Below are 12,726 nucleotides of genomic sequence, written 5' to 3'. Positions count from 1 at the left end.
TGCCAGGATGCCTATAGCAATAAAAGATTTCCAAGTTTAAAAAAGGGCCCAGCAGGATAAATATAGCCCTGAATGTTATGTCAAATTGTATAAGAGTTTTTAAAGTAGTTCCAGATGATGTAATGACACTTAAAAGGTGGGGTAGGTAATTTTGGAGAAACCAGCTGGAGTGCGCTAGAATTTGAAAATACACAACCGGAAAAAATCTGCCACTTCCTTACAGAGCCCCTCCTCCAACACACACGAACGCGCTCATGACCAATGAGGGCACGAGATAAGTTTGTGCACAGGTGGAAGGCTGACAGGCAGGTAGGCCATCCAGTTACTTTAGCCGGGCCGGCTCAGATGATTGGTTGTGCTTTTTACAGTACTACAGCTTCCACAGATGACTCTTTTTAATGGATTTTTTGTCAAAGCACTTAAGATATTCATTGCTATCGGGATGTTAAGAGCATTCCATGGAATATAACAAAAAGTGTATCTCGAGCCGGTTTCTCAAACTTACCTACCCCACTTTTAATTCGAAATTAATTTAAAATGTACAAATGAGCTAAGCTGTTAATTACACCTTATTGTGAGGAAATTCCTCAGGTGAATAAAGCTCAGGGTTCACACAGAACAGTATTTGCAGGCACATCCTTTTTCTGTTCATTGTGCTAAATTAAAAGAAGAAAAAACTCCCAGATGATTAACTAACAAACACTGATGTTCAGGCAAGTATGCAAAACTATTACAAACAATCCCTCTATATCCCGCTCCCCACACACTTCATTAGGTGGTTACAGCAACAACAAAAATAAAGATTAGCACTCTTAATTCCACAGACAACAGCCGAGGAGGGGGAAATATTCTTGGGTCAAATACAGATTAGCTTTCCAGGACATAGTAAATCCAGAGCTGCAAGACTTCGCAAACGTCTTCCTGCCAGGGAACTTATTGGATATATTTCATATTAATGTTGGACAGACTTCAGCTGTTAAAATCAATAAAGACAAAAATAAATCTGTGTGGAGATTCAACAGCTCTGGCTCGTCCCTATCGAATACCTTGATCTGATTTATGTAAGTTGAGTCTTTGCCAAAGCATTCTTCCTCTGTTCCCTTGTTCCTGCTGTTCTGTGAACCGACCACCCCATTTCACCTCACTTCTTCCACTTATGGACATATGTATGCTTACAAAGACCTTTCCTGCCTTTCATAACAGAAAATCGTGAATATGTAAAACATATTACGACTCATAAAGTACAATAACTCATGGTTGAAATGTATGTGTGCCTGGAAGAAATGCATGTTGAAGGTAGCTGAACCTTTGCTCGCAGTCAAGGCAAAGCATTTGTATACAACCAAAATATTTCTGCTCCTGTTTCCAAGCATGGAGCACACAACTTGGTCTCTGAGAGACATCTTCCGCAGGTTAAACCACTTCTAATCAATGTGTGCAGTAATTCAATGCTTGAATATGCTGTAGGTGGGTATGTCTGCCATACAGGCCTCCAGGGCTTCTGATGGGCAGGATGTGATGCATTGAGTCCACTTGTCAATTACTGCCAATGCATTTAAAAATGGATTGCGAAATGAAAAGTAAACAACTAACTGTAGCAGTGCCTGTGCCATTGGTTTGATAACAATTGTATTAGCGAGGTAAAACCAAATGTTTCTCATGTAGTATGTGTTAAAGGTCTCATATTATGCTATTTTTAGGCATATATTATGGGTCTCGGATATATAAAAATATATTAAAAACATTATGTGTTTTGCTCAAAATACCAAACAGATCATGCATTTTAGACATCCCTGATATCCCTCTGTTGCAGGCCTGTTAGAGAACTGCTGATTCAGCTCCGTTGTACCCCAGTTTTTAGAGATGTGGGTACGGAGGAAAAGAGAGAGGGTGTGTTTTCTGACACTTTGTGAGTTCCCTGACACACCGGGGACACATATTTATGTATAAAAGACACAAAAAAGTGCATTTTACATGATAGGTCCCCTTTAAGCCTGGTAAGGTGACGATCATTGGGTACAACATTGAAGATTGAACACATTCAAAATGTTTTCCAAAAAAGGTGGTCTTATATTTGTTTGGAAAATATGCCAATATGTACTATACAGCATTGATAGTAAAACAAAGTTGATACTTTTGCAGGGTATTTATGTAAGGTCATTTATGAAGAGTATGTATTTACATAACAGAGCATTGAGGCTTCTGATAGGATCAGAGCCATGTGGGAAAAGACCCCATCTCCTAAAGCTGAAGGCTGGAGATGGGGGGTGTGGCAAGTTGGCAATCTGACAAACCCTCACTCCCATCTGCTTACTGTGTGGCATGTTAGCCATTTCCTGAACCAGAGGAAGAGGCCAGGGGTCACTGGCGGGAAATAAACTCCTCTGAGAGGTTGGGGATCATGAAGGGGGTACAGAAATGTGTAAAAAGGAGAACTGTGGCTAATGTTGACAGGGGATAGGAATAATGGTAAAACAGGTATGTGTGTGTGTGAGAGAGAGAGAGAGTGAGTGAGTGTGAGTGTGAGTGTGAGTGTGAGTGTGAGTGTGAGTGTGAGTGTGAGTGTGAGTGTGAGTGTGAGTGTGAGTGTGAGTGTGAGTGTGAGTGTGAGTGTGTGTGTGTGTATGCGTGTGTGTGTGTGTGTATGCGTGTGTGTGTGTGTATGCGTGTGTGTGTGAAAAACGAAAGTGGGTCCAGAAAGGCAAGATACATTTCTTTTTGTAGGGTTATGATGAAAGCAAGTAAAGTCATATAGTATGGACGCTCATATCATTTAGAAACACAAGGTCTTTCGTTATAATTATGACAGTGACTGTATTTGTATTATTGATTAACCTTCCTGTTATTGTTTTAAGAAATAACAGATTAATTAATTGCTTGGTCTTGATAATGTCAGAAAATTGTGAAAAATGTCCGTCACATGTTCCCAATTCCAGAGAGATGTATTTTTAGTACAAAACAAAACATATCTAGTTTACTTTCATTTAAGACAAATAAAACATAATAACATTCAAATTTGAGAGGCTGGAATTTGTGATATTTTTACCACTTTTGGTACTTTTTCTTTACCATTGCATGATTCATAGTTTGGTTTTGGAATATCAATGATTTTAAATTTACATTTTCAATACTGGCAGGAAACGAAAAGTGAGCTTTCTTGATAGAAAAATGGGGTTTTGAAAATATTTTCAAGGGACTATATCTGGCTTATTCTGAAAAACATTAAACTTAAATAAAGTTGCTCTTTAAATGTGTTTTAGCCTGTGAACAGCCACATTTGGCTCAGAGGACCAAGCGAGCCGACACTCAGGTTTACAGAGGGCATTGTTCACGACTGCATGTCCATTGAGCAACCCCATATTCTAATGCCCAAAATAGGAAGAATGTGTTATCTTGAGGAACAGAATGTCTGAAATCTGGCTCTATACGAAGTTTTGTTCCCAAATAAAATGGCTCAAAAGCTTTATAGATGGGTGTTTTCTGCACAAAGTAGAACTCAATTTACATTCCTGAAACACTTGTCATAGCAGTTTCGCACAGAGACATGCGAGAGAGCAAAGCCAGTATACCGCATTTCTGTGACAACGATGCTTTCTGCAAGATCAATTTCAAGTGGTGAGTGAGCTCATACACCAATCAATCACACAATGGGGCTGCGCGATCTATTGTCAATCAATCACTACAACATTGTTATGACTAATGGAGTGTCTCCGAATACCTACAGTATAGAAAGGCCTGCTAATGTCTCAGAATTAACTGAATATATTTTTTAACGGTTCCACGGGCGTTCGTCTGCCTGGCTGATTCAACTAGCCGGGTCAAAGATGGCTGCTCGTTGTGGGAGGAGCCTCTCCCTGACACTGGCATTACCTCCAAAGATTACTCGCCTCGTGGCTCTGATCATCGGCTATTCAGCATTCTTTGTCCTTTTTTGCCATGTCATCTCCCTTCATATCTACATAACGAGTTTTAAATGAAAGGTCACCTATTATGCAAAATCCATTTTTTCATGTCTTTTATACATAAACATGTGTCCCCTCTATGTAAAGAGATTCTGAAAGCTAAAAAGATTAGCTCTCTTTTTGTCCTGATCCATTTTTATAAAAACCTGTCTGAAAATGAGCCGATCAGATTTTGGTCACTTTATAATGTCATAACGATTTTTTTGCTTGTGTAACCATTAGCCAATAACAAACCAATGTAACACCCGCCCACCTTATCACCTGCATCTCCTCCTAGAGCACCATTGTGTTCTTATATTGCAATGTCAACTCCCCATTTAATTATGCAGCCCCATCACGCACACACACTGCATTTGTTTTTGATATTTAATAAGTGATACAACATGGCACACTGTTGTTAACTTACAGATCATAATGTTGATTCCACTTTGGGTCCAGCGTATTTCTCACAGTATCTGTTGAGTGACATTGTCCAGAGCCGTCCACCACCACTTTAGCAAATGGATCTGGCAACCCTGTAGAGGCAAGTGAAAAGGTTACATTTAACAAATGTAAGAACATAGTAATTTCCCCAATAAAGCTCTCATTGGGGAAATCTAAGGGATGAAATCAGCATGTTGAGTCAAATGGGGCTTAAACATGCAGATGACATATAGACATGTTTGTTTACAACTAAAAAAGAGACAAGGCAAGGAAATAATGTTTATTAAAATATCCTCAGTGAGCCCTATGTCTGACTTCTACTCAGCAAACAGAAGAAGTGCAAGTATGTAAAAGAAATGTAGAGCAGGTGTAGCTGGGATTGAGGTGACCGCAGCTGGTTATCTTTGATGCTCGTTAGTCTTTCTGCTCGAAAAGAGGGTCTGTTGAAGTTTGTCAGCACACTTTTTACATTTGAAGAGATTCTCCTCAATCATCTATCATTTATATCCACCCTAAAGCAAACATACACAACATAAGTCGTATTAAGCGTAATGTCGTTTTTGCACACAATCTTATTATGGGGTATTCATTACTGTATTATTTTAGTTTTTACTATTATTGACTGCTCTCTGAGCTAAATGGCCCCTATAAGATGTTTAAGATACTTTTCTCTACAACTATAAGGCAAGTCTTTCAGGCCTCAAGCTTAAGGACGTCCCGTCGTCCCGGGGTCGAAAAAAATAGTGTCGGGGAGGATACAAAATAATTTTGGGACGAATAAAGAGTTAAAATAAAAATACCCGGCTAACTCTACTACAAACGGCGATTAAAATGAAACCGACTGCACGTTTTGTGTAGCACACAGTTATTAAACCTCCTTCTCAACATAAACACACGCACAAAACATTTAGCAACCCGCGAAATACACACACGTAGCTACAGCTGTGCCGCTGGCTGTCAGCCAGCCGCCCAGCTGGCTGTGCCCTCGAATTCCTGGCCCGCAAATTCGCGGGTCTAGCTATGTACTGAGTGTGTGTATTTCGCAGATTGAGTGATGTACAATGACAATGGCATCCCGTGGAGGAATTCTGAAATGTTTTACCGTTAATCACAAAAACGCACAGCAGAACCAGACCCTGGAGCGCCGGCCTCTTTATTTACTTACTCCTCTTCATCCCCTATGGGTAATAAGGCTGAGATGAGAACTCTCCATCGTATTTAGTCCTTAGCAATATGCTGCGCCTCTCCCCATGTAGGGATGGGTACCGAGCCCCGGTATTAAACGGGCCCCGGGCCGGAATTATTAAAGACAGTGGTAACGTTAAGCTCCGACGTTATCGGACTTTTTATCGGTACTGGAGACATTTAAAAAATATATGTCATATGTATTATTGCTACATACACATTATATCGCAGTTTTAGTTTCACCAACTCTGTTTCTAATATGCAATAAGACTACAACATGCGTCTCTGATGTATTTTCGAGCTTTCCAATCCAGACGAGATCTCTCTCTCCCGTCTGTGTGCGAGGGGGCGGGGCCGTTTGTAAAGGTCTCCTGACTGTGTTACAGACTGTCATCCTGGTTAGTGGTTACTCTGGGTTCTGTCTTCAGGACAGTGTTGGATTGTTTTGTTAATTGGATGGGACTTGATTGGATTCAATATTAGAGTAATTTTCTCGTTTGTTTAAATATATTTGGCCTTTGTTTATGTGATTACTGATTTACTCAAATAAAAAGGTTGATGAATTATCATCTAATGATTTGTATGATGTTTTATTTATGTTAAAGGTCACTTTGAATGATTTTAACTAATGATAATGTAGAAAAACTAACATTTTAAATTCGGGACGGTCCACATTAATTTCGGGACGGCTTAGATTGTATTTCGGGACGGTTCCGGGAGGATGGGGAAAAAAGTTAGTCGAGAGCCCTGAAGTCTTTTACATCAACTTCTTGGATAGGAATCTGATAATGGATTCTTCCTGCTCCTTTATCTATTGTTGGCTGTGTGACTGTGCATGCAGGTAAGTGTGTTTACCTGTGGGCACTGATACTTCATGTCAAACCTGTTCAGTCACCCTTATGCTTTAGTGGGACTACCCTCTTTGTAGTTGTTTGTTTGTTTGTATGCATGTGTGCATATTAGACAAAAAAGGAACTTGCATATTGTCTGTATGCATGACTTCCAGGTTAAAGGAGAACCAAACTATGAGCTAAATACCCCGCTATTCCGGCAATAAAGTGCTTTAACTATGACCAAAACTAGCAATTAAGCTAAACATGTGGGTTGCTCGAGAGTTATTCTATTGTGCGAAATGACTCATCACTGAAACTAAATAGTATGTCTCCTCTTACATTAATGCCAGAGGATGACCTTGTCCTGATCAACCAACCAGAGACTGACGAAACGGCCTGAAGCAAATGTTTAACTATCAGCAAACAGAAGTCAGACAGGAACCTTCCTCCCTGGATAACCTCCAACTATCAGCTGTTAATGTATGCATGTGTACTTCAAGGTTCAAGGTTCAAGGTTCTTTATTTGTCATACGAACATAGCTACAGTGTAGTTATGTCAATGAAAATCTTGTGCCACAGGCTTCTCCAACAGTGCAACACAAAACACAGATAAACAGAAAAATATAGTGCAAGTAAATACAGTGTGTTTTATTCAGTCAGTTACAGCTCACTTTGATGGTGTAACGCTTAGACTAGTTTCTTCATAGCTAGTCAGGATGTATTTGAACACCATGCCAACATATTAAGTTTTCTTATTTCCTTCACTACAATATTAGCTTGATTTGACATGCCATGTAACAATGCTAAATTGTGCATTTATTCTAATGTTATTAAAATGAAGGGTCCCCTATTATACTGTTTTACATCAATATATTATAGGTCTCAGATATATACAAAACATTTCTCTGAAGTGTTTGGCTCGAAATACCAAATACAGATCATGCATTTAGCATCCCATAATCCCCTCTGTTTTAGCCCCGTTTCAAAAGTGCTGATTCTCTGTCTGTTACTTTAGATGAAAATAAGGAGCCCCTCCCCCCTCCCCACGCCCCTCTGAGAGATGTTTGGTTAAAAAGAACAAAATGGTGCGAGGAGATTCAGGTGATCAGGTGGGGGGGGGGGGGGGGTTACCTTGGTTGGGTATTGGCTAATGGTTACACAAGCCAAAACATCGTTATGACATCATAAGTGGCCAAAATCTGATCAGCTCATTTTCAGACAGGTTTTTGGATCAGGATAAAAAGTGAGCGAATATTTTTTCCTGAAACTTTCAGAATCTCTTTACACAGAGGGGACACATTCATGAAAAAGTGGATTTTGCATAATAGGTGACCTTTAAGATGTGATTTATGTCTTTTTTTTGTTTTTTTAAATGAAGTCTAATGCTTTAGAACCAGTGGATCAGATACATATTACTAGAAGTGAGGTTAGCAGTGGGTCTCTGTGCATGCCTAGCTCCTGGTGTTTATGACAGACAGCTCCTGAAAGACTTCATTTACAGCACCGCTTCAAAAGCCAACAAGCTGCCACTGCTGACAAAGCCCATTCTAATGCACAAGAGAGGCCATGAAACAGAAATAACAACATTTAAAAATAGGCTTTACTCACGGAAGAAGTCTTTCTTTGCCAGGTTCTTTGCACACAGGACTGGAAGAAAAAACAATACAGAGATGTGTTAATGTTAATGAGTTGGGCACACATTAGGAAATAAATATGAGATATTATAGGAAACACGAACGTAAAACTTGTCTGTCACCAAAATATACAACGTCAGCTTTCAATGGTACATAATTGAGCCTCAGAACATTTTCATAGTACAAGCGAGTACACAATCTGTCAACGATATTGTTCTATTCATATTATTTTTAAAGCACAGATGTAATGCGTACATTTTGGGAAACGTCTTCCTTGGGCTTTTCTCTGGTAATATTTTTTGGAAAAAGACCATCTTACTCAATGATTTCATTATTTATCAACATTTCTCTTAGCTATAAAACTTGACACATTTTTCTTTGAATAATTGCTGCTGTCTTTTTTGACAACATATTGGTTTGTCCATCCTCACTGTCCCGTCATAGGCAAGTCTTAAGAGTTTCTCCTTGTGAAATATTGAGTAGACAAGCACTCATTTCTGTCTGAGGCAACTCCCTGGGGGTTTGCATCACAGACAACATACAATAGCTTTCAAAAGAGACAGAGAAGGTGGGACAGAAAGTCTGTGTTTGCCTGCTGTTGTCTTTTTTTATACATATAAATATTCCACCTTTGGAGCTGGCTAGACAATTCTCGGACAATTATAAAGCGAGACAAAGCAGGCCAAGCAGAAACGATTAAGAGAGCAAGGGCCGAGAAAACTAACACGATAAAGGTTAAAAATATTAGAGAACTGTAAAATAAAGTAAAATAACCATAACATGCTGACAGACCAGGATCCTTATCAGTTCTGTGTCAATGTGCTGCTTAACTTTGAGCAAAGAGACTAAACTATCTCCCCTTTCTGTCAAAAATACTTGACATAGCCTCACAACTAAAAATAAAATCCCACCTCAGCTCCAATGACCTCTTTGAGCCATTTCAATCCGGTTTCCGATCAAAACACAGCACAGAAACAGCTCTTCTGAAAATCACAAACGACCTCCTCCTCTCCTCTGACTCCGGCAACCTGAACATCCTCATCCTCTTCGACCTCACCGCAGCATTCGACACCATCAACCACGCCATCCTGCTGTCCCTCCTTGAATCATCACTCAACATCACCGACACTGCACTCTCCTGGCTGAAATCCTACCTCACCGACAGACATCAGTTTATCAACATCAACAACTGCACCTCCTCCACTGATCCTCTGTCCCAAGGTGTCCCCCAGGGTTCGGTGCTTGGCCCCCTCCTCTTCTTCCTCTACATGCTCCCCCTTGGCAAAATAATTAGTCGCCACAACCTTCAATTTCACTGCTACGCCGATGACATCCAACTTTATATCTCAACAAAAACCATCACCCCCACAACACACTCCACTCTCACCAACTGTCTCTCAGAAATAAAAGCATGGATGCAAACAAACTATCTCCAACTGAACAGTGCCAAATCAGACATCATCATCATCGGCCCCCCATCCCGTACCAAAGCCATCCAGAATTTCAACTTCACCATTGACAGCCACACTCTATCTTCCCCCCCCCCCCCCTCACATCCGCAACCTCGGAGTCATCTTCGACAGTCAGCTCAAATTCAACCACCACATAAATCACATCACCAGGACCGCCTTTTTCCACCTCAAAAACATTGCCCGTCTCCGCCCATCACTCCCCTCCTCTGCTGCTGAAACCCTGATTCATGCATTCATCACTTCACGACTCGACTACTGCAATAGCATCCTCTACGCGGCATACCATCCAACCTCCTCAATAAACTCCAACATATCCAGAACTCTGCTGCCCGCCTCCTCACCCACACCCGCTCCCGAGACCACATCACTCCCGTCCTCCAGAACCTCCACTGGCTCCCCGTCCGTCAAAGAATCAACTTCAAAGTCCTCCTCATTACTCACAAAGCCCTCAACAATCAGGCACCCCCCTACCTCACAGACCTACTGCACCACCACACCCCTTCCGCTGCCTCCGCTCATCAGAAGCCAACCTCCTATCCATCCCCACCCGCATCAATCACCGGACCTGGGGGGACAGAGCCTTCTCCGTCGCTGCCCCCTCCCTCTGGAACTCACTCCCACAACCCATCAGAGACTGCACTGACCTCACCACCTTCAAAAAACTCACAAAAACTCACCTCTTCAATCTGGCTTTTAATTTGTATTATTTGACTTTAACTTTAACTATATATTTATTTGTTGTTCCTTTCTTTTCTTTTCTCTTCACTATATCTGTAAAGCGTCTTTGAGCACCTGTAAAAGTGCAAACAAATTCAAATCTATTATTATAAAACGTCAAGTGCTTCCAGCCATCGGGAAGGCACTTCCATCTCTTCAACAACGCAGGTACAGGTGACCCCCTCTCAAGTGACCCCTTTCTTTCCAACCGTATCAAAACCTTAGTCTCTGGGCAAAGAGTAACTTCAACATGTTAAACAAATGATGTTGATCAGACCTTTTGCAGTGCCCAGGAAGCTTAATGAGATAAAAAAGGCATTCGTCTGAAAATACGAGGTAAAAACACAAATCACATATTTTTCTGCTTTTCATCTTCTTGGTATTACTTTCTGCCACGTCACTTTTTCTGCCATTTCCTAATACAGCCACAAGCCAGTGGAAATACCACAAGATTAGATGTTTAAAAAAGGCGCTGACATACCCAATACTAAATGGGATCTTTTCTGAAAACCAGACATTTAAAAGGCTTCCAAAGGGAATATTGTCCAACATCTACAACATAATGTAAAGCCTGTAGTGAGAGTGCTATTGTATGCTGTCTGCATTATTTACAGCAGCCAACTATGCACGCACTAGCCACATTTATAAAATAAGAAACACAGTCTATACTTAGTGCTCAAAAGACAGAATCCTTTTGCAGTTATCTAACAGACGGTCAGAAAGCTGGTGTGTTTTTTTTTTGACCATTTCATTTTATACGGGCTTAGCTACATTCAGATCCTGGAGAAATCATGTCAATGGATTACACTTTAGATCATGTTAAAGCATGTGAACCTGCCATGATTCAGAAACAAGCAGCACTTCAGAAAAAGATACGGTCAGGCAGAGGAAAACAACCTAGCATTACACCCATTCAATGTGGAGATCTTGACGGTGACCAAAATGACACAGTCAAGACAATTCAGACAGAATCATAACATGGGAACAGACTCTCAACACAAACCAAATGACACAGAGCGGGCCAACTGGATGAACACTAACCATCAGCTTGTCAGGGGAAATTACACCGCCAAAGCCGACAGTCTGGTTGCAGGCCAAATCCAAGACAGCCAGAAAAGCCTCTTGTTGGACAAACGGACACTGTGTTGTCGGCAGACACGAGAAAAACAGGATGGACAGAGGCCTGACATCTTGGCAGAACATTTGTGGACAGAGTCCCAACTCAAAAATCAGCCCCCAAAGTGAAAATGGGTCCACATAACCCTTTCTGTGAATTAAAGGAGCAGATTCTCTACACACTTTGTGCAGCAGATGTTAAGCCCAAGCATAATCCTATCTGTCGGTTTTGAAATGTTATTTAAAAAGAGGCCCTGAGGAGATTTCTTGAAAACAGAAGTTATGTTCACATTTCATTTTAACAAAACAGATTGTGTGTACCCTTGTAAGGCAAGCCGATTTAGCTTTTATTCATTTCTGGAGGATATCAAAAAATGCATTTTTACTAGTAAGAATGCGAATTCTTGATATCAAAAATGCAATTCTTACTAGTAATAATGTTTATTTTTGATATCAAAAATTCAATTGTAACTAGTTGTAATGTGTATTCTTGATATCAGAAATGCGATTTTAACTAGTGAGATTTGCATAGTTTTTCTCATTCATTTCAATGGGAGTAGGAATTTGAACTAGTTCAAATGCCAATTTCTGATATCAGTAATTCAATACTTACTAGTTACAATTACATTTAAACTAGTAAAAATACCAATTTCTGATATCAAGAATTCTATTTCAACTAGTCGAAATGCCAATTCCTGATATCAGAAATACAATTTGAACTAGTTCAAAATCCTTTTTTGATATCAGGAATTAAATTGTAACTAGTTATAAATAAATATTAAATTATAACTAGTAACAATTGAATTCCTGATATCAAAAAAAGGATTTTGAACTAGTTCAAATTGTATTTCTGATATCAACAATTGAATTACTGATATCAGAAATTGGAATTTGAACTAGTTCCTACTCCCATTGAAATGAATGAGAAAAACGATGCAAATCTCACTAGTTAAAATCACATTTCTGATATCAAGAATACACATTAGAACTAGTTACAATTGAATTTCTGATATCAAGAATTTGCATTCTAACTAGTTAAAATTACATTTTTGATACCAGAAATAAATATTACTAGTAAGAATGGATTTTTTGATATCCTCCAGAAATGAATAAAAGCTAAATCGGCTTGCCATATCCTTGAGGTCCACGAGCTTTCCTTCCTCATAAAACATTAGCATTGCTGATGTATTCCCCGGCTACTAAACTACTTCAAAACTATGGTATATGAAATCAATAGCTTGTTATAACTCACTTTTAGATGTTCCCAAAGCTTGTGTCACTGGGTTTGTTGTGGGTGCTCACACCTGCTTAAGAAGCAATACTGGTAAGTAGCTATTAGGTTAAACTGAGTCTGCTGAGCAATAATACAGACTTGGCTGTCTAG

The 12,726-nt window shown here is 39.9% G+C and overlaps 1 protein-coding gene across 3 annotated transcripts in view; it reads right to left on the bottom strand.

The window, feature by feature from the left end:
* The window catches only part of LOC117538005 (E3 ubiquitin-protein ligase SMURF2-like), a 65,103-nt gene that overhangs the window by 26,424 nt on the left and 25,953 nt on the right, over positions 1–12,726 (bottom strand). For all 3 annotated transcript variants that reach the window (XM_034203480.1, XM_034203479.1, XM_034203481.1), the window contains 2 exons: positions 8,012–8,050; positions 4,369–4,477 (listed from right to left, as the gene is read on the bottom strand). In XM_034203480.1, the coding sequence (XP_034059371.1) occupies positions 4,369–4,477; positions 8,012–8,050 (148 nt within the window). The remainder of the gene's footprint in view (positions 1–4,368; positions 4,478–8,011; positions 8,051–12,726) is intronic.

This window comes from Gymnodraco acuticeps, unplaced genomic scaffold (assembly GCF_902827175.1).
Source record: "Gymnodraco acuticeps unplaced genomic scaffold, fGymAcu1.1, whole genome shotgun sequence".
Lineage (NCBI taxonomy): Eukaryota > Metazoa > Chordata > Actinopteri > Perciformes > Bathydraconidae > Gymnodraco > Gymnodraco acuticeps.
This window is presented reverse-complemented; position numbering and strand designations above follow the sequence as displayed.